Raw genomic sequence first — 27640 nt, forward strand, 5'->3', positions numbered from 1 at the left:
CTCTCTAGGGGGTAAAGGACAGTGGTCTGGACACTCAGGTGAAGTCTCTCTAGGAAGTAAAGGACAGTGGTCTGGACACTCAGGTGAAGTCTCTCTAGGAAGTAAAGGACAGTGGTCTGGACACTCAGGTGAAAACTCTCTAGGAGGTAAAGGACAGTGGTCTAGACACTCAGGTGAAGTCTCTCTAGGGAGTAAAGGACAGTGGTCTGGACACTCAGGTGAAAACTCTCTAGGGGGTAAAGGACAGTGGTCTAGACACTCAGGTGAAGTCTCTCTAGGGGGTAAAGGACAAGGGGCTGGACAGACTGTAGGGGGTAAAGGACAGTGGTCTGGACACTCAGGTGAATCCTCTGAAGAGGGTAAAGGACAGGGGATTAGAAAGATTCACAAGGGCAAAGGACAGTGGTCTGGACACTCAGGTGAAGTCTCTCTAGGAGGTAAAGGACAGTGGTCTGGACACTCAGGTGAAGTCTCTCTAGGAGGTAAAGGACAAGGGGCTGGACACTCAGGTGAAGTCTCTCTAGGAGGTAAAGGACAAGGGGCTGGACACTCAGGGGAGAAAGGACAGACGGGTCCAGGCAAAGGGAGAGAGACAGGCGGAGTGCGCAGTCCAGGTTGTCAGAATGACTCCGGTGAGGTGTCTAGTGCCCCACTGACGCCGGTCGCAGGAGGAGTCCCGGAGGTCCCGTCTGGCCCTGCAGGAGGCCTGGAGGGGGAGTGGGAGTCCCAGTACCAGGTTCCCCTGGTGCACACCGTCCAAGTGGTGGACACCGAGGCGGACGCCGCTCAGGTAACAGCCCTGTTCACACTCATAATCCAAAACAGAGCGCAGCGATACAACCGCGGTCTAGCCCAGGAGTACAGAAGAGATGAAGATAATGTTGTACAGTACAATCCCCTACAGCTCGGCGCGGTAGCCTGTTGTACAATATAGTGCTATGCTACTTGGACACAAGGACATACTGTGCAGTACGGTCCGGAAATCTACAGGGCAGGATAGATGCACGCGATACAGAATGATGCAACCGTGAGGCGCAGCATAACGTGGTCCTGAACCACTGTATCCTGGAGCAGCGTCATCCCCTCACCTAAACACATCACGACAAAGTACCAGAGCCACTCCTGCCTGTGTGTAAATATCCCGCCTCTTGAGGGATCCCATCTCTTCTTCCTTCTGCGGTGGGGGGGTGTAGTGCCCTGTTACTGGGATAACGGCCAGTCTGCAAGAACAGGGCTGTCAGAAACCCCCCCAACCCTTACAGCTGCCTCCCTCGTTCATTCCTTGTAACTGGGGGTGGGGTGGGGCTGTAAAACCGCCAAACCTTCGGCCCCGGCTGAAAGGCAACTTCTGAAAAACCTTAGGAAGACCAGCTTATATCCCTGTGCGTCTCTTAATTAATTCAAAAGTGAAACAAATGTATTTTTAAATGGTTAGATCTGAGATTTCTATACTGTCAAAAGGGTTAACGTAAGCAATCTCTTCACAGGTCGGTGAAGGCAGTTCAGAAGAGTATGAGGAAGAAAACAGGACATTTTCCACTGTCAGTGAAGACGGTACCATAACCAGAACCACTATCACAAGAGAAGGGGACACTGTGACTACTACGACAGAGACCACAAAAGATGGAAAGACGGAAAAAACTGTGAAAAAATCCAGAGCGAAAAGCCCACACAACTGTGTATTCAGAAGACACGGGAAAAACAAAGGAAAGGGAGAATTCCCAAAAGTCACCGAAGAAACAGTGTGGAAAAAGATGGAGGTCAATAACGACAGGAGTGTGACAATCACAACAACAGACAAAAAACAAGGCGTTACTACGATAACTACTGAAACAGTCAACGGGGCGACGATCGACACCACACCAAGTACTACAAAGATAACTTATGTGGTTAATGAAGATGGCACCACCACCACAATCACCGAGACAAAGAAAGGAGACACTACCACAATCATCATAAAAGTTACAAAAGGGGACACCACTGAAATAACCACAGAAATTAAGAAAGGCGAAGAGCCCGTAAAGAAATTTAAGGAAACAAGAAAGACGTCCACACTGCTCAATAAGGACGGCAGTACCACCAAAACCACTGTGATTACACTGAACGACACCACTAAGACTGTCACGCAAGTGACAAGAGGTGACACGACTACAACAACCACACAGGTCAAGGAAGGCAACAAACCAGCCAAAACAACCGAGGAAACAACACACACATCCACTGCGGTCGACCAAGACGGCACCGTCACAACAACCACCATCGAGAAAAACGGGGACACCACTACCAAAATCACCAAAGTCACTAAAGGTGACACAACGACGACCACAACAGAAGTGACAAGAGATGGCAAAACCACAACAACAGTGACAACTAGCAAAGCCACTACTACACACGTCAAACACACTGTTCCCACCTCCACAAGGAAATCCACTGTGGTCAGTGAGGACGGCACCATAACAACAACTACCGTCATCACCGAAGGGGACACAACTACAACCATCACAGAAGTCACTAAAGGTGACACAACGACAACCACAACAGAAGTGACAAGAGATGGCAAAACCACAACTACAGTGACAACTAGCAAAGCCACTACTACACACGTCACACACACTGTTCCCACCTCCACAAGGAAATCCACTGTGGTCAGTGAGGACGGCACCATAACAACAACTACCGTCACCACCGAAGGGGACACAACTACGACCACCACAGAAGTCACTAAAGGAGGAATCACCAGCACCACTACGAAGGTCACAAGAAACGGTCAAACGGTGTCAAGTGTCACAAGCACCAAAGGGAAGCCAGAAGCCCCTCAACACACATCTCCCCAAGTCACCGAAGAAAGCATAAAGAAAACCGAGAAAGTCAACCAGGACGGCAGTGTTACCATAACCACAAAAGACACCAAACAAGGGGTGACTACAATCAATACTGAAACCCTCCGAGGCGCAGATATAAAGGACACCACTCCCAGCAGCACTGAAAAAACCTATGTGGTCAACCCAGACGGCAGCGTTACCACAGTCGCCGAGACCACGAAAGGAGATACCACCACCACCGTCACAAAGCTTACCAAGGGGGACACCACCCACATTACCACCGAAGTCAAGAAAGGCAAAGAGCCCGCTGAAAAAGAGGAAGAGACCAAAAAGACCTCCACAGTAGTCAACCCGGACGGCAGTACCACCAAAACAACCGTGACGAAAGAGAACGACACCACTAAGACCGTCACGCAAGTCACTAGAGGTGACACGACTACAACAACCACACAGGTCAAGGAAGGCAACAAACCAGCCAAAACAACCGAGGAAACAACACACACATCCACTGCGGTCGACCAAGACGGCACCGTCACAACAACCACCATCGAGAAAAACGGGGACACCACTACCAAAATCACCAAAGTCACTAAAGGTGACACAACGACGACCACAACAGAAGTGACAAGAGATGGCAAAACCACAACTACAGTGACAACTAGCAAAGACACTACTACACACGTCACACACACTGTTCCCACCTCCACAAGGAAATCCACTGTGGTCAGTGAGGACGGCACCATAACAACAACTACCGTCATCACCGAAGGAGACACAACTACGACCATCACAGAAGTCACTAAAGGTGACACAACGACAACCACAACAGAAGTGACAAGAGATGGCAAAACCACAACTACAGTGACAACTAGCAAAGCCACTACTACACACGTCACACACACTGTTCCCACCTCCACAAGGAAATCCACTGTGGTCAGTGAGGACGGCACCATAACAACAACTACCGTCACCACCGAAGGGGACACAACTACAACCACCACAGAAGTCACTAAAGGAGGAATCACCACCACCACTACGAAGGTCACAAGAAACGGTCAAACGGTGTCAAGTGTCACAAGCACCAAAGGGAAGCCAGAAGCCCCTCAACACACATCTCCCCAAGTCACCGAAGAAAGCATAAAGAAAACCGAGAAAGTCAACCAGGACGGCAGTGTTACCATAACCACAAAAGACACCAAACAAGGGGTGACTACAATCAATACTGAAACCCTCCGAGGCGCACATATAAAGGACACCACTCCCAGCAGCACTGAAAAAACCTATGTGGTCAACCCAGACGGCAGCGTTACCACAGTCGCCGAGACCACGAAAGGAGATACCACCACCACCGTCACAAAGCTTACCAAGGGGGACACCACCCACATTACCACCGAAGTCAAGAAAGGCAAAGAGCCCGCTGAAAAAGAGGAAGAGACCAAAAAGACCTCCACAGTAGTCAACCCGGACGGCAGTACCACCAAAACAACCGTGACGAAAGAGAACGACACCACTAAGACCGTCACGCAAGTCACTAGAGGTGACACGACTACAACAACCACACAGGTCAAGGAAGGCAACAAACCAGCCAAAACAACCGAGGAAACAACACACACATCCACTGCGGTCGACCAAGACGGCACCGTCACAACAACCACCATCGAGAAAAACGGGGACACCACTACCAAAATCACCAAAGTCACTAAAGGTGACACAACGACGACCACAACAGAAGTGACAAGAGATGGCAAAACCACAACTACAGTGACAACTAGCAAAGACACTACTACACACGTCAAACACACTGTTCCCACCTCCACAAGGAAATCCACTGTGGTCAGTGAGGACGGCACCATAACAACAACTACCGTCATCACCGAAGGAGACACAACTACGACCATCACAGAAGTCACTAAAGGTGACACAACGACAACCACAACAGAAGTGACAAGAGATGGCAAAACCACAACTACAGTGACAACTAGCAAAGCCACTACTACACACGTCACACACATTGTTCCCACCTCCACAAGGAAATCCACTGTGGTCAGTGAGGACGGCACCATAACAACAACTACCGTCACCACCGAAGGGGACACAACTACAACCACCACAGAAGTCACTAAAGGAGGAATCACCACCACCACTACGAAGGTCACAAGAAACGGTCAAACGGTGTCAAGTGTCACAAGCACCAAAGGGAAGCCAGAAGCCCCTCAACACACATCTCCCCAAGTCACCGAAGAAAGCATAAAGAAAACCGAGAAAGTCAACCAGGACGGCAGTGTTACCATAACCACAAAAGACACCAAACAAGGGGTGACTACAATCAATACTGAAACCCTCCGAGGCGCACATATAAAGGACACCACTCCCAGCAGCACTGAAAAAACCTATGTGGTCAACCCAGACGGCAGCGTTACCACAGTCGCCGAGACCACGAAAGGAGATACCACCACCACCGTCACAAAGCTTACCAAGGGGGACACCACCCACATTACCACCGAAGTCAAGAAAGGCAACGAGCCCGCTGAAAAAGAGGAAGAGACCAAAAAGACCTCCACAGTAGTCAACCCGGACGGCAGTACCACCAAAACAACCGTGACGAAAGAGAACGACACCACTAAGACCGTCACGCAAGTCACTAGAGGTGACACGACTACAACAACCACACAGGTCAAGGAAGGCAACAAACCAGCCAAAACAACCGAGGAAACAACACACACATCCACTGCGGTCGACCAAGACGGCACCGTCACAACAACCACCATCGAGAAAAACGGGGACACCACTACCAAAATCACCAAAGTCACTAAAGGTGACACAACGACGACCACAACAGAAGTGACAAGAGATGGCAAAACCACAACTACAGTGACAACTAGCAAAGACACTACTACACACGTCAAACACACTGTTCCCACCTCCACAAGGAAATCCACTGTGGTCAGTGAGGACGGCACCATAACAACAACTACCGTCATCACCGAAGGAGACACAACTACGACCATCACAGAAGTCACTAAAGGTGACACAACGACAACCACAACAGAAGTGACAAGAGATGGCAAAACCACAACTACAGTGACAACTAGCAAAGCCACTACTACACACGTCACACACACTGTTCCCACCTCCACAAGAAAATCCACTGTGGTCAGTGAGGACGGCACCATAACAACAACTACCGTCACCACCGAAGGAGACACAACTACGACCATCACAGAAGTCACTAAAGGAGGAATCACCACCACCACTACGAAGGTCACAAGAAACGGTCAAACGGTGTCAAGTGTCACAAGCACCAAAGGGAAGCCAGAAGCCCCTCAACACACATCTCCCCAAGTCACCGAAGAAAGCATAAAGAAAACCGAGAAAGTCAACCAGGACGGCAGTGTTACCATAACCACAAAAGACACCAAACAAGGGGTGACTACAATCAATACTGAAACCCTCCGAGGCGCACATATAAAGGACACCACTCCCAGCAGCACTGAAAAAACCTATGTGGTCAACCCAGACGGCAGCGTTACCACAGTCGCCGAGACCACGAAAGGAGATACCACCACCACCGTCACAAAGCTTACCAAGGGGGACACCACCCACATTACCACCGAAGTCAAGAAAGGCAAAGAGCCCGCTGAAAAAGAGGAAGAGACCAAAAAGACCTCCACAGTAGTCAACCCGGACGGCAGTACCACCAAAACAACCGTGACGAAAGAGAACGACACCACTAAGACCGTCACGCAAGTCACTAGAGGTGACACGACTACAACAACCACACAGGTCAAGGAAGGCAACAAACCAGCCAAAACAACCGAGGAAACAACACACACATCCACTGCGGTCGACCAAGACGGCACCGTCACAACAACCACCATCGAGAAAAACGGGGACACCACTACCAAAATCACCAAAGTCACTAAAGGTGACACAACGACGACCACAACAGAAGTGACAAGAGATGGCAAAACCACAACTACAGTGACAACTAGCAAAGACACTACTACACACGTCAAACACACTGTTCCCACCTCCACAAGGAAATCCACTGTGGTCAGTGAGGACGGCACCATAACAACAACTACCGTCATCACCGAAGGAGACACAACTACGACCATCACAGAAGTCACTAAAGGTGACACAACGACAACCACAACAGAAGTGACAAGAGATGGCAAAACCACAACTACAGTGACAACTAGCAAAGCCACTACTACACACGTCACACACAGTGTTCCCACCTCCACAAGGAAATCCACTGTGGTCAGTGAGGACGGCACCATAACAACAACTACCGTCACCACCGAAGGGGACACAACTACGACCACCACAGAAGTCACTAAAGGAGGAATCACCACCACCACTACGAAGGTCACAAGAAACGGTCAAACGGTGTCAAGTGTCACAAGCACCAAAGGGAAGCCAGAAGCCCCTCAACACACATCTCCCCAAGTCACCGAAGAAAGCATAAAGAAAACCGAGAAAGTCAACCAGGACGGCAGTGTTACCATAACCACAAAAGACACCAAACAAGGGGTGACTACAATCAATACTGAAACCCTTCGAGGCGCACATATAAAGGACACCACTCCCAGCAGCACTGAAAAAACCTATGTGGTCAACCCAGACGGCAGCGTTACCACAGTCGCCGAGACCACGAAAGGAGATACCACCACCACCGTCACAAAGCTTACCAAGGGGGACACCACCCACATTACCACCGAAGTCAAGAAAGGCAAAGAGCCCGCTGAAAAAGAGGAAGAGACCAAAAAGACCTCCACAGTAGTAAACCCGGACGGCAGTACCACCAAAACAACCGTGACGAAAGAGAACGACACCACTAAGACCGTCACGCAAGTCACTAGAGGTGACACGACTACAACAACCACACAGGTCAAGGAAGGCAACAAACCAGCCAAAACAACCGAGGAAACAACACACACATCCACTGCGGTCAACCAAGACGGCACCGTCACAACAACCACCATCGAGAAAAACGGGGACACCACTACCAAAATCACCAAAGTCACTAAAGGTGACACAACGACGACTACAACAGAAGTGACAAGAGATGGCAAAACCACAACTACAGTGACAACTAGCAAAGACACTACTACACACGTCAAACACACTGTTCCCACCTCCACAAGGAAATCCACTGTAGTCAGTGAGGACGGCACCATAACAACAACTACCGTCATCACCGAAGGAGACACAACTACGACCATCACAGAAGTCACTAAAGGTGACACAACGACAACCACAACAGAAGTGACAAGAGATGGCAAAACCACAACTACAGTGACAACTAGCAAAGCCACTACTACACACGTCACACACATTGTTCCCACCTCCACAAGGAAATCCACTGTGGTCAGTGAGGACGGCACCATAACAACAACTACCGTCACCACCGAAGGGGACACAACTACGACCACCACAGAAGTCACTAAAGGTGACACAACGACAACCACAACAGAAGTGACAAGAGATGGCAAAACCACAACTACAGTGACAACTAGCAAAGCCACTACTACACACGTCACACACATTGTTCCCACCTCCACAAGGAAATCCACTGTGGTCAGTGAGGACGGCACCATAACAACAACTACCGTCACCACCGAAGGAGACACAACTACAACCACCACAGAAGTCACTAAAGGAGGAATCACCACCACCACTACGAAGGTCACAAGAAACGGTCAAACGGTGTCAAGTGTCACAAGCACCAAAGGGAAGCCAGAAGCCCCTCAACACACATCTCCCCAAGTCACCGAAGAAAGCATAAAGAAAACCGAGAAAGTCAACCAGGACGGCAGTGTTACCATAACCACAAAAGACACCAAACAAGGGGTGACTACAATCAATACTGAAACCCTCCGAGGCGCACATATAAAGGACACCACTCCCAGCAGCACTGAAAAAACCTATGTGGTCAACCCAGACGGCAGCGTTACCACAGTCGCCGAGACCACGAAAGGAGATACCACCACCACCGTCACAAAGCTTACCAAGGGGGACACCACCCACATTACCACCGAAGTCAAGAAAGGCAAAGAGCCCGCTGAAAAAGAGGAAGAGACCAAAAAGACCTCCACAGTAGTCAACCCGGACGGCAGTACCACCAAAACAACCGTGACGAAAGAGAACGACACCACTAAGACCGTCACGCAAGTCACTAGAGGTGACACGACTACAACAACCACACAGGTCAAGGAAGGCAACAAACCAGCCAAAACAACCGAGGAAACAACACACACATCCACTGCGGTCGACCAAGACGGCACCGTCACAACAACCACCATCGAGAAAAACGGGGACACCACTACCAAAATCACCAAAGTCACTAAAGGTGACACAACGACGACCACAACAGAAGTGACAAGAGATGGCAAAACCACAACTACAGTGACAACTAGCAAAGACACTACTACACACGTCAAACACACTGTTCCCACCTCCACAAGGAAATCCACTGTGGTCAGTGAGGACGGCACCATAACAACAACTACCGTCACCACCGAAGGAGACACAACTACGACCATCACAGAAGTCACTAAAGGTGACACAACGACAACCACAACAGAAGTGACAAGAGATGGCAAAACCACAACTACAGTGACAACTAGCAAAGCCACTACTACACACGTCACACACACTGTTCCCACCTCCACAAGGAAATCCACTGTGGTCAGTGAGGACGGCACCATAACAACAACTACCGTCACCACCGAAGGAGACACAACTACGACCATCACAGAAGTCACTAAAGGAGGAATCACCACCACCACTACGAAGGTCACAAGAAACGGTCAAACGGTGTCAAGTGTCACAAGCACCAAAGGGAAGCCAGAAGCCCCTCAACACACATCTCCCCAAGTCACCGAAGAAAGCATAAAGAAAACCGAGAAAGTCAACCAGGACGGCAGTGTTACCATAACCACAAAAGACACCAAACAAGGGGTGACTACAATCAATACTGAAACCCTCCGAGGCGCACATATAAAGGACACCACTCCCAGCAGCACTGAAAAAACCTATGTGGTCAACCCAGACGGCAGCGTTACCACAGTCGCCGAGACCACGAAAGGAGATACCACCACCACCGTCACAAAGCTTACCAAGGGGGACACCACCCACATTACCACCGAAGTCAAGAAAGGCAAAGAGCCCGCTGAAAAAGAGGAAGAGACCAAAAAGACCTCCACAGTAGTCAACCCGGACGGCAGTACCACCAAAACAACCGTGACGAAAGAGAACGACACCACTAAGACCGTCACGCAAGTCACTAGAGGTGACACGACTACAACAACCACACAGGTCAAGGAAGGCAACAAACCAGCCAAAACAACCGAGGAAACAACACACACATCCACTGCGGTCGACCAAGACGGCACCGTCACAACAACCACCATCGAGAAAAACGGGGACACCACTACCAAAATCACCAAAGTCACTAAAGGTGACACAACGACGACCACAACAGAAGTGACAAGAGATGGCAAAACCACAACTACAGTGACAACTAGCAAAGACACTACTACACACGTCAAACACACTGTTCCCACCTCCACAAGGAAATCCACTGTGGTCAGTGAGGACGGCACCATAACAACAACTACCGTCATCACCGAAGGAGACACAACTACGACCATCACAGAAGTCACTAAAGGTGACACAACGACAACCACAACAGAAGTGACAAGAGATGGCAAAACCACAACTACAGTGACAACTAGCAAAGCCACTACTACACACGTCACACACACTGTTCCCACCTCCACAAGGAAATCCACTGTGGTCAGTGAGGACGGCACCATAACAACAACTACCGTCACCACCGAAGGGGACACAACTACGACCACCACAGAAGTCACTAAAGGAGGAATCACCACCACCACTACGAAGGTCACAAGAAACGGTCAAACGGTGTCAAGTGTCACAAGCACCAAAGGGAAGCCAGAAGCCCCTCAACACACATCTCCCCAAGTCACCGAAGAAAGCATAAAGAAAACCGAGAAAGTCAACCAGGACGGCAGTGTTACCATAACCACAAAAGACACCAAACAAGGGGTGACTACAATCAATACTGAAACCCTCCGAGGCGCAGATATAAAGGACACCACTCCCAGCAGCACTGAAAAAACCTATGTGGTCAACCCAGACGGCAGCGTTACCACAGTCGCCGAGACCACGAAAGGAGATACCACCACCACCGTCACAAAGCTTACCAAGGGGGACACCACCCACATTACCACCGAAGTCAAGAAAGGCAAAGAGCCCGCTGAAAAAGAGGAAGAGACCAAAAAGACCTCCACAGTAGTCAACCCGGACGGCAGTACCACCAAAACAACCGTGACGAAAGAGAACGACACCACTAAGACCGTCACGCAAGTCACTAGAGGTGACACGACTACAACAACCACACAGGTCAAGGAAGGCAACAAACCAGCCAAAACAACCGAGGAAACAACACACACATCCACTGCGGTCGACCAAGACGGCACCGTCACAACAACCACCATCGAGAAAAACGGGGACACCACTACCAAAATCACCAAAGTCACTAAAGGTGACACAACGACGACCACAACAAAAGTGACAAGAGATGGCAAAACCACAACTACAGTGACAACTAGCAAAGACACTACTACACACGTCAAACACACTGTTCCCACCTCCACAAGGAAATCCACTGTGGTCAGTGAGGACGGCACCATAACAACAACTACCGTCATCACCGAAGGAGACACAATTACGACCATCACAGAAGTCACTAAAGGTGACACAACGACAACCACAACAGAAGTGACAAGAGATGGCAAAACCACAACTACAGTGACAACTAGCAAAGCCACTACTACACACGTCACACACACTGTTCCCACCTCCACAAGGAAATCCACTGTGGTCAGTGAGGACGGCACCATAACAACAACTACCGTCACCACCGAAGGAGACACAACTACGACCATCACAGAAGTCACTAAAGGAGGAATCACCACCACCACTACGAAGGTCACAAGAAACGGTCAAACGGTGTCAAGTGTCACAAGCACCAAAGGGAAGCCAGAAGCCCCTCAACACACATCTCCCCAAGTCACCGAAGAAAGCATAAAGAAAACCGAGAAAGTCAACCAGGACGGCAGTGTTACCATAACCACAAAAGACACCAAACAAGGGGTGACTACAATCAATACTGAAACCCTCCGAGGCGCACATATAAAGGACACCACTCCCAGCAGCACTGAAAAAACCTATGTGGTCAACCCAGACGGCAGCGTTACCACAGTCGCCGAGACCACGAAAGGAGATACCACCACCACCGTCACAAAGCTTACCAAGGGGGACACCACCCACATTACCACCGAAGTCAAGAAAGGCAAAGAGCCCGCTGAAAAAGAGGAAGAGACCAAAAAGACCTCCACAGTAGTCAACCCGGACGGCAGTACCACCAAAACAACCGTGACGAAAGAGAACGACACCACTAAGACCGTCACGCAAGTCACTAGAGGTGACACGACTACAACAACCACACAGGTCAAGGAAGGCAACAAACCAGCCAAAACAACCGAGGAAACAACACACACATCCACTGCGGTCGACCAAGACGGCACCGTCACAACAACCACCATCGAGAAAAACGGGGACACCACTACCAAAATCACCAAAGTCACTAAAGGTGACACAACGACGACCACAACAAAAGTGACAAGAGATGGCAAAACCACAACTACAGTGACAACTAGCAAAGACACTACTACACACGTCAAACACACTGTTCCCACCTCCACAAGGAAATCCACTGTGGTCAGTGAGGACGGCACCATAACAACAACTACCGTCATCACCGAAGGAGACACAACTACGACCATCACAGAAGTCACTAAAGGTGACACAACGACAACCACAACAGAAGTGACAAGAGATGGCAAAACCACAACTACAGTGACAACTAGCAAAGCCACTACTACACACGTCACACACACTGTTCCCACCTCCACAAGGAAATCCACTGTGGTCAGTGAGGACGGCACCATAACAACAACTACCGTCACCACCGAAGGAGACACAACTACGACCATCACAGAAGTCACTAAAGGAGGAATCACCACCACCACTACGAAGGTCACAAGAAACGGTCAAACGGTGTCAAGTGTCACAAGCACCAAAGGGAAGCCAGAAGCCCCTCAACACACATCTCCCCAAGTCACCGAAGAAAGCATAAAGAAAACCGAGAAAGTCAACCAGGACGGCAGTGTTACCATAACCACAAAAGACACCAAACAAGGGGTGACTACAATCAATACTGAAACCCTCCGAGGCGCACATATAAAGGACACCACTCCCAGCAGCACTGAAAAAACCTATGTGGTCAACCCAGACGGCAGCGTTACCACAGTCGCCGAGACCACGAAAGGAGATACCACCACCACCGTCACAAAGCTTACCAAGGGGGACACCACCCACATTACCACCGAAGTCAAGAAAGGCAAAGAGCCCGCTGAAAAAGAGGAAGAGACCAAAAAGACCTCCACAGTAGTCAACCCGGACGGCAGTACCACCAAAACAACCGTGACGAAAGAGAACGACACCACTAAGACCGTCACGCAAGTCACTAGAGGTGACACGACTACAACAACCACACAGGTCAAGGAAGGCAACAAACCAGCCAAAACAACCGAGGAAACAACACACACATCCACTGCGGTCGACCAAGACGGCACCGTCACAACAACCACCATCGAGAAAAACGGGGACACCACTACCAAAATCACCAAAGTCACTAAAGGTGACACAACGACGACCACAACAGAAGTGACAAGAGATGGCAAAACCACAACTACAGTGACAACTAGCAAAGACACTACTACACACATCAAACACACTGTTCCCACCTCCACAAGGAAATCCACTGTGGTCAGTGAGGACGGCACCATAACAACTACTACCGTCATCACCGAAGGAGACACAACTACGACCATCACAGAAGTCACTAAAGGTGACACAACGACAACCACAACAGAAGTGACAAGAGATGGCAAAACCACAACTACAGTGACAACTAGCAAAGCCACTACTACACACGTCACACACAGTGTTCCCACCTCCACAAGGAAATCCACTGTGGTCAGTGAGGACGGCACCATAACAACAACTACCGTCACCACCGAAGGGGACACAACTACGACCATCACAGAAGTCACTAAAGGAGGAATCACCACCACCACTACGAAGGTCACAAGAAACGGTCAAACGGTGTCAAGTGTCACAAGCACCAAAGGGAAGCCAGAAGCCCCTCAACACACATCTCCCCAAGTCACCGAAGAAAGCATAAAGAAAACCGAGAAAGTCAACCAGGACGGCAGTGTTACCATAACCACAAAAGACACCAAACAAGGGGTGACTACAATCAATACTGAAACCCTCCGAGGCGCACATATAAAGGACACCACTCCCAGCAGCACTGAAAAAACCTATGTGGTCAACCCAGACGGCAGCGTTACCACAGTCGCCGAGACCACGAAAGGAGATACCACCACCACCGTCACAAAGCTTACCAAGGGGGACACCACCCACATTACCACCGAAGTCAAGAAAGGCAAAGAGCCCGCTGAAAAAGAGGAAGAGACCAAAAAGACCTCCACAGTAGTCAACCCGGACGGCAGTACCACCAAAACAACCGTGACGAAAGAGAACGACACCACTAAGACCGTCACGCAAGTCACTAGAGGTGACACGACTACAACAACCACACAGGTCAAGGAAGGCAACAAACCAGCCAAAACAACCGAGGAAACAACACACACATCCACTGCGGTCGACCAAGACGGCACCGTCACAACAACCACCATCGAGAAAAACGGGGACACCACTACCAAAATCACCAAAGTCACTAAAGGTGACACAACGACGACCACAACAGAAGTGACAAGAGATGGCAAAACCACAACTACAGTGACAACTAGCAAAGACACTACTACACACGTCAAACACACTGTTCCCACCTCCACAAGGAAATCCACTGTGGTCAGTGAGGACGGCACCATAACAACAACTACCGTCATCACCGAAGGAGACACAACTACGACCATCACAGAAGTCACTAAAGGTGACACAACGACAACCACAACAGAAGTGACAAGAGATGGCAAAACCACAACTACAGTGACAACTAGCAAAGCCACTACTACACACGTCACACACACTGTTCCCACCTCCACAAGGAAATCCACTGTGGTCAGTGAGGACGGCACCATAACAACAACTACCGTCACCACCGAAGGGGACACAACTACGACCACCACAGAAGTCACTAAAGGAGGAATCACCACCACCACTACGAAGGTCACAAGAAACGGTCAAACGGTGTCAAGTGTCACAAGCACCAAAGGGAAGCCAGAAGCCCCTCAACACACATCTCCCCAAGTCACCGAAGAAAGCATAAAGAAAACCGAGAAAGTCAACCAGGACGGCAGTGTTACCATAACCACAAAAGACACCAAACAAGGGGTGACTACAATCAATACTGAAACCCTCCGAGGCGCACATATAAAGGACACCACTCCCAGCAGCACTGAAAAAACCTATGTGGTCAACCCAGACGGCAGCGTTACCACAGTCGCCGAGACCACGAAAGGAGATACCACCACCACCGTCACAAAGCTTACCAAGGGGGACACCACCCACATTACCACCGAAGTCAAGAAAGGCAAAGAGCCCGCTGAAAAAGAGGAAGAGACCAAAAAGACCTCCACAGTAGTCAACCCGGACGGCAGTACCACCAAAACAACCGTGACGAAAGAGAACGACACCACTAAGACCGTCACGCAAGTCACTAGAGGTGACACGACTACAACAACCACACAGGTCAAGGAAGGCAACAAACCAGCCAAAACAACCGAGGAAACAACACACACATCCACTGCGGTCGACCAAGACGGCACCGTCACAACAACCACCATCGAGAAAAACGGGGACACCACTACCAAAATCACCAAAGTCACTAAAGGTGACACAACGACGACCACAACAGAAGTGACAAGAGATGGCAAAACCACAACTACAGTGACAACTAGCAAAGACACTACTACACACATCAAACACACTGTTCCCACCTCCACAAGGAAATCCACTGTGGTCAGTGAGGACGGCACCATAACAACTACTACCGTCATCACCGAAGGAGACACAACTACGACCATCACAGAAGTCACTAAAGGTGACACAACGACAACCACAACAGAAGTGACAAGAGATGGCAAAACCACAACTACAGTGACAACTAGCAAAGCCACTACTACACACGTCACACACAGTGTTCCCACCTCCACAAGGAAATCCACTGTGGTCAGTGAGGACGGCACCATAACAACAACTACCGTCACCACCGAAGGGGACACAACTACGACCACCACAGAAGTCACTAAAGGAGGAATCACCAGCACCACTACGAAGGTCACAAGAAACGGTCAAACGGTGTCAAGTGTCACAAGCACCAAAGGGAAGCCAGAAGCCCCTCAACACACATCTCCCCAAGTCACCGAAGAAAGCATAAAGAAAACCGAGAAAGTCAACCAGGACGGCAGTGTTACCATAACCACAAAAGACACCAAACAAGGGGTGACTACAATCAATACTGAAACCCTCCGAGGCGCACATATAAAGGACACCACTCCCAGCAGCACTGAAAAAACCTATGTGGTCAACCCAGACGGCAGCGTTACCACAGTCGCCGAGACCACGAAAGGAGATACCACCACCACCGTCACAAAGCTTACCAAGGGGGACACCACCCACATTACCACCGAAGTCAAGAAAGGCAAAGAGCCCGCTGAAAAAGAGGAAGAGACCAAAAAGACCTCCACAGTAGTCAACCCGGACGGCAGTACCACCAAAACAACCGTGACGAAAGAGAACGACACCACTAAGACCGTCACGCAAGTCACTAGAGGTGACACGACTACAACAACCACACAGGTCAAGGAAGGCAACAAACCAGCCAAAACAACCGAGGAAACAACACACACATCCACTGCGGTCGACCAAGACGGCACCGTCACAACAACCACCATCGAGAAAAACGGGGACACCACTACCAAAATCACCAAAGTCACTAAAGGTGACACAACGACGACCACAACAGAAGTGACAAGAGATGGCAAAACCACAACTACAGTGACAACTAGCAAAGACACTACTACACACGTCAAACACACTGTTCCCACCTCCACAAGGAAATCCACTGTGGTCAGTGAGGACGGCACCATAACAACAACTACCGTCATCACCGAAGGAGACACAACTACGACCATCACAGAAGTCACTAAAGGTGACACAACGACAACCACAACAGAAGTGACAAGAGATGGCAAAACCACAACTACAGTGACAACTAGCAAAGCCACTACTACACACGTCACACACACTGTTCCCACCTCCACAAGGAAATCCACTGTGGTCAGTGAGGACGGCACCATAACAACAACTACCGTCACCACCGAAGGAGACACAACTACGACCACCACAGAAGTCACTAAAGGAGGAATCACCACCACCACTACGAAGGTCACAAGAAACGGTCAAACGGTGTCAAGTGTCACAAGCACCAAAGGGAAGCCAGAAGCCCCTCAACACACATCTCCCCAAGTCACCGAAGAAAGCATAAAGAAAACCGAGAAAGTCAACCAGGACGGCAGTGTTACCATAACCACAAAAGACACCAAACAAGGGGTGACTACAATCAATACTGAAACCCTCCGAGGCGCACATATAAAGGACACCACTCCCAGCAGCACTGAAAAAACCTATGTGGTCAACCCAGACGGCAGCGTTACCACAGTCGCCGAGACCACGAAAGGAGATACCACCACCACCGTCACAAAGCTTACCAAGGGGGACACCACCCACATTACCACCGAAGTCAAGAAAGGCAAAGAGCCCGCTGAAAAAGAGGAAGAGACCAAAAAGACCTCCACAGTAGTCAACCCGGACGGCAGTACCACCAAAACAACCGTGACGAAAGAGAACGACACCACTAAGACCGTCACGCAAGTCACTAGAGGTGACACGACTACAACAACCACACAGGTCAAGGAAGGCAACAAACCAGCCAAAACAACCGAGGAAACAACACACACATCCACTGCGGTCGACCAAGACGGCACCGTCACAACAACCACCATCGAGAAAAACGGGGACACCACTACCAAAATCACCAAAGTCACTAAAGGTGACACAACGACGACCACAACAGAAGTGACAAGAGATGGCAAAACCACAACTACAGTGACAACTAGCAAAGACACTACTACACACGTCAAACACACTGTTCCCACCTCCACAAGGAAATCCACTGTGGTCAGTGAGGACGGCACCATAACAACAACTACCGTCATCACCGAAGGAGACACAACTACGACCATCACAGAAGTCACTAAAGGTGACACAACGACAACCACAACAGAAGTGACAAGAGATGGCAAAACCACAACTACAGTGACAACTAGCAAAGCCACTACTACACACGTCACACACACTGTTCCCACCTCCACAAGGAAATCCACTGTGGTCAGTGAGGACGGCACCATAACAACAACTACCGTCACCACCGAAGGAGACACAACTACGACCATCACAGAAGTCACTAAAGGAGGAATCACCACCACCACTACGAAGGTCACAAGAAACGGTCAGTGTGTCTGTATGAACCCCTCTCTCTCTCAGTGCAGTGTTAATGTACTGGAGTGTCCAGTCAGTGTGTCTGTATTAACCCCTCTCTCTCTCAGTGCAGTGTTAATGTACTGGAGTGCCCAGTCAGTGTGTCTGTATGAACCCCTCTCTCTCTCAGTGCAGTGTTAATGTACTGGAGTGTCCAGTCAGTGTGTGTGTATTAACCCCTCTCTCTCAGTGCAGTGTTAATGTACTGGAGTGTCCAGTCAGTGTGTCTGTATTAACCCCTCTCTCTCAGTGCAGTGTTAATGTACTGGAGTGTCCAGCCAGTGTGTCTGTATGAACCCCTCTCTCTCTCAGTGCAGTGTTAATGTACTGGAGTGTCCAGTCAGTGTGTCTGTATTAACCCCTCTCTCTCTCAGTGCAGTGTTAATGTACTGGAGTGCCCAGTCAGTGTGTCTGTATGAACCCCTCTCTCTCTCAGTGCAGTGTTAATGTACTGGAGTGTCCAGTCAGTGTGTGTGTATTAACCCCTCTCTCTCAGTGCAGTGTTAATGTACTGGAGTGTCCAGTCAGTGTGTCTGTATTAACCCCTCTCTCTCAGTGCAGTGTTAATGTACTGGAGTGTCCAGCCAGTGTGTCTGTATGAACCCCTCTCTCTCTCAGTGCAGTGTTAATGTACTGGAGTGTCCAGTCAGTGTGTCTGTATGAACCCCTCTCTCTCTCAGTGCAGTGTTAATGTACTGGAGTGTCCAGTCAGTGTGTCTGTATGAACCCCTCTCTCTCTCAGTGCAGTGTTAATGTACTGGAGTGTCCAGTCAGTGTGTCTGTATGAACCCCTCTCTCTCTCAGTGCAGTGTTAATGTACTGAAGTGTCCAGTCTGTCAGTGTGTATTAACCCCTCTCTCTCTCTCTCTCTCAGTGTGCCAGTGTGACTCAGTGCCCAGCTGTAAAGCTGATGAGGAGCTCATGACAGTTCCAGTGAAGGGAAAGTGCTGCCCCACTCTCGTCTGCGGTGAGTTCCTAACCAGATTAATGTCGTAAGCGATGTGCGGGTCACTGCCCCAGTCAGTGTCAGTCAAACTCCTTGGTTTCTCTCATTTTAGTGTTAAATTATACAGTGCGTGAGTGAAGCTGAACGCCAGCCTTTGTGTCAGAAAGCTCCTCAGTTGTGAAGTCCATTACTGAAGTGTTTGTGACACCGTGTCTGTCGATGGGTCTGTCTCCATGTTGCCAGACCAGTCGGCTGGCCAGCTGCTCGTGTCTTCATCGCGTCGCTGTCGGATACAGGGCGCACTCTGGATCTGTATTCTGACGAGCTGTGTTGTGTTTTACAGAAAAGAAACGCAGCCAGTGTGAGCTGGTGGTTGAGGAGACTGTGATCAGGAATGGATCCTGCCAAGCCAAAGTAAGAAAATTTGAGAAAACTATCCACACTATACTCACACTGTACTCTTCAGCACACCCCGTGTAAGACACTATACTCACCCTGTACTCTTCAGCGCACCTGTGTAAGACACTATACTCACACTGTACTCTTCAGCACACCTGTACAAGACACTATGCTCACACTGTACTCTTCAGCACACCTGTATAAGACACTATACTCACCCTGTACTCTTCAGCGCACCTGTACAAGACACTATACTCACACTGTACTCTTCAGCGCACCTGCGTAAGACACTATACTCACACTGTACTCTTCAGCACACCTGTACAAGACACTATACTCACACTGTACTCTTCAGCGCACCTGCGTAAGACACTATACTCACACTGTACTCTTCAGCACACCCCGTGTAAGACACTATACTCACACTGTACTCTTCAGCACACCTGTACAAGACACTATACTCACACTGTACTCTTCAGCGCACCTGCGTAAGACACTATACTCACACTGTACTCTTCAGCACACCCCGTGTAAGACACTATACTCACACTGTACTCTTCAGCACACCCCGTGTAAGACACTATGCTCACCCTGTACTCTTCAGCACACCCCGTGTAAGACACTATACTCACACTGTACTCTTCAGCACACCCCGTGTAAGACACTATGCTCACACTGTACTCTTCAGCGCACCTGTGTAAGACACTATACTCACACTGTACTCTTCAGCACACCCCGTGTAAGACACTATGCTCACCCTGTACTCTTCAGCACACCTGTATAAGACACTATACTCACACTGTACTCTTCAGCACACCCCGTGTAAGACACTATGCTCACCCTGTACTTTTCAGCGCACCTTTGTAAGACACTATACTCACACTGTACTCTTCAGCACACCTGTGTAAGACACTATACTCACACTGTACTCTTCAGCACACCCCGTGTAAGACACTATGCTCACCCTGTACTTTTCAGCGCACCTTTGTAAGACACTATACTCACACTGTACTCTTCAGCACACCTGTGTAAGACACTATACTCACACAGTACCCCCCGCTCCCTCTCTCAGGTCCAGCTGCCTGGCTGTCGTGGCCTCTGCGCGTCCTCCCAGCTGTGGGACAAGGGCCAGTGGACGACCCGGTGCAGCTGCTGCCAGCGGTCCCAGTCGGAGCTCAGGAAGGTGACGCTGACCTGCGGCGACGGCTCGACCGCGACGGAGACCGTCACCGTCCCCACACGCTGCAACTGCGCGCCCTGCGCCAAGGACCCGCGCTGAGCTGCTAACGTCCCGTCACACCAGCGCACGCGCACACTCACACTCACCTCACACACACACACACAAACACAGTGTGATATCGCTGTCGTACACAGGGGGTAACAGAGTAACTGGCACCCTCACTCTGTCAACACTGTGACCCTCACAACTAACTCTGACCCTACATAAGACCCCCTAACCCTACATCAGACTACTACAGTGCAGAAATGTCACTTTGCCCCTAACCCTGCCCTGATACTAACTCTTCAGTTTTTCCCTACCCTCCCACCCAAACCTTGAATCCGAATTTGAACCTCTGAGGGTACAGTTCACAGTGTTCTGCACACCCTCTCACATATCCTTCCTGCATTTCCTCCTTGGGGCACATATACTGGAATCTGCGCGGTGCACTTCTGCTATTACAGGGAATGGGGCTTTGCCACTCTGCTTTCCTCATATAGAAAGGAGCATATTCTCCCTGGAACTCTTGTAGTCATATATATCTCTGTTTGTAAGAAGCTACTCTGTACTTCTCTGTGCAGCATTAAGGCAATAAAGAGTAGAATAGAATCAGCAAATCTGTGTCTGGGGCTGATTTCTTCTTTGGGTATTCAGGATGACTGTGAGGAGAGAGTGAACAAGGAGATGAATACACTATACATCAGTACATTAACACTGCACTGAGAGAGAGAGGGGTTCATACAGACACACTGACTGGACACTCCAGTACATTAACACTGCACTGAGAGAGAGAGGGGTTCATACAGACACACTGACTGGACACTCCAGTACATGAACACTGCACTGAGAGAGAGGGGGGTTCATACACACACTGACTGGACACTCCAGTACATGAACACTGCACTGAGAGAGAGAGAGGGGTTCATACAGACACACTGACTGGACACTCCAGTACATTAACACTGCACTGGGAGAGAGAGGGGTTCATACAGACACACTGACTGGACACTCCAGTACATTAACACTGCACTGAGAGAGAGAGGGGTTCATACAGACACACTGACTGGACACTCCAGTACATGAACACTGCACTGAGAGAGAGAGGGGTTCATACAGACACACTGACTGGACACTCCAGTACATTAACACTGCACTGAGAGAGAGAGAGGGGTTAATACACACACACTGACTGGACACTCCAGTACATGAACACTGCACTGAGAGAGAGGGGGGTTCATACAGACACACTGACTGGACACTCCAGTACATTAACACTGCACTGAGAGAGAGGGGGGTTCATACAGACACACTGACTGGACACTCCAGTACATTAACACTGCACTGAGAGAGAGAGGGGTTCATACAGACACATTGACTGGACACTCCAGTACATTAACACTGCACTGAGAGAGAGAGGAGTTCATACAGACACACTGACTGGACACTCCAGTACATTAACACTGCACTGAGAGAGAGAGGGGTTCATACACACACACTGACTGGACACTCCAGTACATGAACACTGCACTGAGAGAGAGAGGGGTTCATACAGACACACTGACTGGACACTCCAGTACATGAACACTGCACTGAGAGAGAGAGGGGTTCATACAGACACACTGACTGGACACTCCAGTACATGAACACTGCACTGAGAGAGAGGGGGGTTCATACACACACTGACTGGACACTCCAGTACATTAACACTGCACTGAGAGAGAGAGGGGTTAATACAGACACACTGACTGGACACTCCAGTACATTAACACTGCACTGAGAGAGAGAGGGGTTAATACAGGCACACTGACTGGACACTCCAGTACATGAACACTGCACTGAGAGAGAGAGGGGTTCATACAGACACACTGACTGGACACTCCAGTACATTAACACTGCACTGAGAGAGAGAGGGGTTCATACAGACACACTGACTGGACACTCCAGTACATTAACACTGCACTGAGAGAGAGAGGGGTTAATACAGACACTGACTGGACACTCCAGTACATTAACACTGCACTGAGAGAGAGAGGGGTTCATACAGACACACTGACTGGACACTCCAGTACATTAACACTGCACTGAGAGAGAGGGGGGTTCATACAGACACACTGACTGGACACTCCAGTACATTAACACTGCACTGAGAGAGAGGGGGGTTCATACACACACTGACTGGACACTCCAGTACTCCAGTACAACCTCTTACAATGTCTGTCCAGACAAACCGGTGTTCGGCGAGCTCCCGGGGTCCAAGTCAGTGACCCTGTCCCTGTGAGTTGGGAGTAGCGTCCTCACCAGAAAACCACCACACCCACACGGGCTCTCCCGCCTTGTCACCTGAACACCTAAGGTGGCCTGGGCGCGTTAAAGGCCGTCTCCCAGACTCATGTCCGTCTTCCTCGGACACCCCGGCCGCCGTCTTCTGTACCCCAGACACGAGGGACGGGACAGGCCCTCACGGACACGAGGGACCGGACAGTCCCTCACGGACACGAGGGACCGGGCTGTCCCTCACGGACACGAGGGACCGGGTTGTCCCTCACGGACACGAGGGACCGGACAGTCCCTCACGGACACGAGGGACCGGGCTGTCCCTCACGGACACGAGGGACCGGGTTGTCCCTCACGGACACGAGGGACCGGACAGTCCCTCACGGACACGAGGGACCGGACAGGTCCACACGGACACGAGGGACGGGACAGGCCCTCACGGACACGAGGGACCGGACAGGCCCTCACGGACACGAGGGACCGGACAGGTCCACACGGACACGAGGGACGGGACAGGCCCTCACGGACACGAGGGACCGGACAGGCCCTCACGGACACGAGGGACCGGACAGGTCCACACGGACACGAGGGACGGGACAGGCCCTCACGGACACGAGGGACCGGACAGTCCCTCACGGACACGAGGGACCGGACAGGTCCACACGATCACGAGGGACGGGACAGTCCCTCACGGACACGAGGGACCGGACAGGTCCACACGGACACGAGGGACCAGAAGGGTCCTTACAGACACGAGGGACCGGACAGGCCCTCACGGACACGAGGGACCGGACAGGTCCACACGGACACGAGGGACCAGAAGGGTCCTCACAGACACGAGGGACCGGACAGGCCCTCACGGACACGAGGGACCGGACAGGTCCACACGATCACGAGGGACGGGACAGGCCCTCACGGACACGAGGGACCGGACAGGTCCACACGGACACGAGGGACGGGACAGGCCCTCACGGACACGAGGGACCGGACAGGCCCTCACGGACACGAGGGACCGGACAGGTCCACACGGACACGAGGGACGGGACAGGCCCTCACGGACACGAGGGACCGGACAGGCCCTCACGGACACGAGGGACCGGACAGGTCCACACGGACACGAGGGACGGGACAGGCCCTCACGGACACGAGGGACCGGACAGTCCCTCACGGACACGAGGGACCGGACAGGTCCACACGATCACGAGGGACGGGACAGTCCCTCACGGACACGAGGGACCGGACAGGTCCACACGGACACGAGGGACCGGACAGGTCCACACGGACACGAGGGACGGGACAGGCCCTCACGGACACGAGGGACCGGACAGGTCCACACGGACACGAGGGACCAGAAGGGTCCTTACAGACACGAGGGACCGGACAGGCCCTCACGGACACGAGGGACCGGACAGGCCCTCACGGACACGAGGGACCAGAAGGGTCCTCACAGACACGAGGGACTGGACAGGCCCTCACGGACACGAGGGACGGGACAGGCCCTCACGGACACGAGGGACGGGACAGGCCTTCACGGACACGAGGGACCAGAAGGGTCCTCACAGACACGAGTGACGGGACAGGCCCTCACGGACCTTTAGCAAGGTCTGGACGCGCAGACGGCGACCCGGGCGGCAGAGGACGGCGCCGAACCGGCCCGGCCCGTCCGGCCCGCCAACGGCAGCTCTCGCCTCACGGAGACCCTCTCCTTCGGCTCTTACCGGGGCAGAGAGGGGCTGGATCCGACGGGGGGGGGATGAGCCGTTCTCGTCCGTTTTCCTTTTCCGGGCCTTCCCGCGGCCTCCTCGCTCACTCCCACGGAACAACCGTTACTCCTTCCCGCCCTCTCTGCGCTCTCGCGGCCCCCGCGCCCGCGGAAGCCACCGCTGACGTCGGTGCCCTCGCGAGCCCGGAAGTTCCGCTCGCTCTGGTCGCTCGGCGTTAGGAGGGCGAGCAGTCGAGCGCCGAGCCGATCGAGCGATCGATCGATCAGCGCCGGGAGCGGCTCGGACCCGCTCTCGGGAGTCCCGTCCGAGGACGGGGGAAAGGAAGCCGGTGTCGATTTGTCACAAGCCCCGTTCGGCCTCAGCTCGTCTCGCTGAAGTGTGTGTGGGTGTTAGAGGCTGTCCGTGAAGAAATGTTGTTGTTGTTGTTGTTGTGTGGTAGAAACGACCGTTAGCGAGTCGGCTGTGCAGAAACAGTGACGTAAAATGAACACATAACAACGTCATTACCAAGCACACGTAACAGGCTTATTCCCTGCTGAAAAGAGAAGAAAACACAACGTTTTCTTCAGGTGCCCTCGTCTCTCCTCTGCCTCACACCTGAAGAAGGCTCCACGGCCGACACGTTGTGTTTTCTTTCTTCTCTTTTCAGCGGGGAATAAACCTGTTCCTTGTTTTATTATTATTAAACGTATAAAGAATTTACCAATGCAACTACAACCCGAGGATCAGAAACAGGTACAAGAGGGAAAAAACCAGAACCGCCAGAGGTAATGAAGCAAACGATGGGATCAAATTGTATTTTTTTATATCATGTCTTCCTTTATTATTTCTCAATTTTTTTAATAGAACTAATAAAATAAAATAAAACTTAAATAGTTAAAAGGGGGAGTATTATTAGACCATTTTCATTGATGAATGTGAAATTTACCCAGATTGACTAATACATTTACGATAAATAAATGCTCTTTTTCCAAACGTTCAATTCAACAGTACAATAAAATAGCAAAATCCTTCAATCTAACCTGGTGCTCGTTCCTGGGCAGCCTGACGCAGCCCCCCACCTGAACTACTGGGAGACAGTGGACAGTGGACCTGGTTCTTGATGGCAGCAGTGTGTTTGCACAATGTTGTTGCTGCTGTTGTGGTACTTTTTCATGATCATTCTACTGCCAGTAATTCAACTGGTCACATTCCCTGTTCAGAAGTCAGAAATCGCAAACTTTCATACTGTTTAATTCTTTCCCTTTCGTGTTTTACAGTATTTCACCTTGTCTTTTCCAAGATATATGTTTCTAACGGGACACTAATGTCACATCCTTCACTGGTTACTGAATATACTACAGTTGGCCTGTTTTAATTGAGTATACTAACATAAGAATACCCTGGTAATTTTTGTACATCTCATTGATATTTATATTGCTTTTAGCGAAGAACCTGCAAAACACAATTGGACCAGACCAACAGGCTAAGCTCTCATCAGCGCTAAATTGAAAAATATTTCGGGGTTTTTTAGGATTTAAAAAAAAAATACAATCTTGTGTTTCTCATACTACATTGCTTTCCACACTGAAGAAAAATATCAGGACCACCAATTTAACATCAGACCTTATTGCAGCAGTTAGATACATAACACACCCTGCAGCCCTGTCCCGTATGTAATAGTTTCTCCAGTGCAGTGTGTATAATACAGAGCTCTGGAGCTCCGAGTGCAGGAGATTGGGGTACAGGAGACTCTCTGTATAGGGGCCAGGAGTGTAGGGTTGTAGTACAGAGCTCTGGAGCTCCGAGTGCAGGAGATTGGGGTACAGGAGACTCTCTGTATAGGGGCCAGGAGTGTAGGGTTGTAGTACAGAGCTCTGGAGCTCCGAGTGCAGGAGATTGGGGTACAGGACTCTCTGTATAGGGGACAGGAGTGTAGGGTTGTAGTACAGAGCTCTGGAGCTCCGAGTGCAGGAGATTGGGGTACAGGAGACTCTCTGTATAGGGGACAGGAGTGTAGGGTTGTAGTACAGAGCTCTGGAGCTCCGAGTGCAGGAGATTGGGGTACAGGAGACTCTCTGTATAGGGGACAGGAGTGTAGGGTTGTAGTACAGAGCTCTGGAGCTCCGAGTGCAGGAGATTGGGGTACAGGACTCTCTGTATAGGGGACAGGAGTGTAGGGTTGTAGTACAGAGCTCTGGAGCACCAAGTGTAGGAGATTGGGGTACAGGAGACTCTCTGTATAGGGGACAGGAGTGTAGGGTTGTAGTACAGAGCTCTGGAGCACCAAGTGTAGGAGATTGGGGTACAGGACTCTCTGTATAGGGGCCAGGAGTGTAGGGTTGTAGTACAGAGCTCTGGAGCACCAAGTGTAGGAGATTGGGGTACAGGAGACTCTCTGTATAGGGGACAGGAGTGTAGGGTTGTAGTACAGAGCTCTGGAGCTCCGAGTGCAGGAGATTGGGGTACAGGACTCTCTGTATAGGGGCCAGGAGTGTAGGGTTGTAGTACAGAGCTCTGGAGCTCCGAGTGCAGGAGATTGGGGTACAGGAGA

The 27640-nt window shown here is 50.7% G+C and overlaps 1 protein-coding gene and 1 long non-coding RNA gene across 5 annotated transcripts in view; one reads left to right on the plus strand and one right to left on the minus strand.

The window, feature by feature from the left end:
* Nucleotides 1-25586, minus strand: part of LOC138240746 (uncharacterized) — a 33892-nt gene extending 8306 nt beyond the window's left edge. Inside the window, exon 1 of the long non-coding RNA XR_011189990.1 lies at nt 25102-25586. This is a non-coding gene — a long non-coding RNA (uncharacterized lncRNA). The remainder of the gene's footprint in view (nt 1-25101) is intronic.
* Nucleotides 1740-21721, plus strand: LOC138240683 (serine-rich adhesin for platelets-like). 4 transcript variants are annotated; one of them, XM_069191756.1, is made up of 9 exons: nt 1740-2307; nt 2518-7963; nt 8174-8277; nt 8488-11397; nt 11608-12507; nt 12718-18516; nt 19420-19512; nt 19835-19905; nt 20963-21721. In XM_069191756.1, exons 1-9 carry the CDS (start codon nt 1755-1757, stop codon nt 21167-21169), a joined length of 16083 nt encoding a protein of 5360 aa, XP_069047857.1. In that variant the 5' UTR covers nt 1740-1754; the 3' UTR covers nt 21170-21721. The 4 variants fall into 4 exon arrangements, with proteins under 4 accessions (XP_069047857.1, XP_069047856.1, XP_069047855.1 ...); XM_069191755.1 differs by having other exon boundaries at nt 2518-4737; nt 4948-7963; nt 11608-18516; XM_069191754.1 differs by having other exon boundaries at nt 2518-3627; nt 3838-7963; nt 11608-18516.
* Nucleotides 25587-27640: the final 2054 nt, after the last annotated feature.

This window comes from Lepisosteus oculatus, chromosome 7, assembly GCF_040954835.1.
Source record: "Lepisosteus oculatus isolate fLepOcu1 chromosome 7, fLepOcu1.hap2, whole genome shotgun sequence".
NCBI lineage: Eukaryota > Metazoa > Chordata > Actinopteri > Semionotiformes > Lepisosteidae > Lepisosteus > Lepisosteus oculatus.

What these genes read in the sequence shown, in the direction of transcription:
- LOC138240683 (XM_069191753.1), top strand. Translation starts at nt 1,755, where the DNA reads ATGGAGGTCAATAACGACAGGAGTGTGACAATCACAACAACAGACAAA. An exon ending in AATCACCAAAGTCACTAAAG is followed by an intron (nt 11,398 to 11,607) that starts GTGACACAACGA and finishes AAGTCACTAAAG; the next exon opens with GTGACACAACGACAACCACA. An exon ending in CTGCCCCACTCTCGTCTGCG is followed by an intron (nt 19,513 to 19,834) that starts GTGAGTTCCTAA and finishes TGTGTTTTACAG; the next exon opens with AAAAGAAACGCAGCCAGTGT.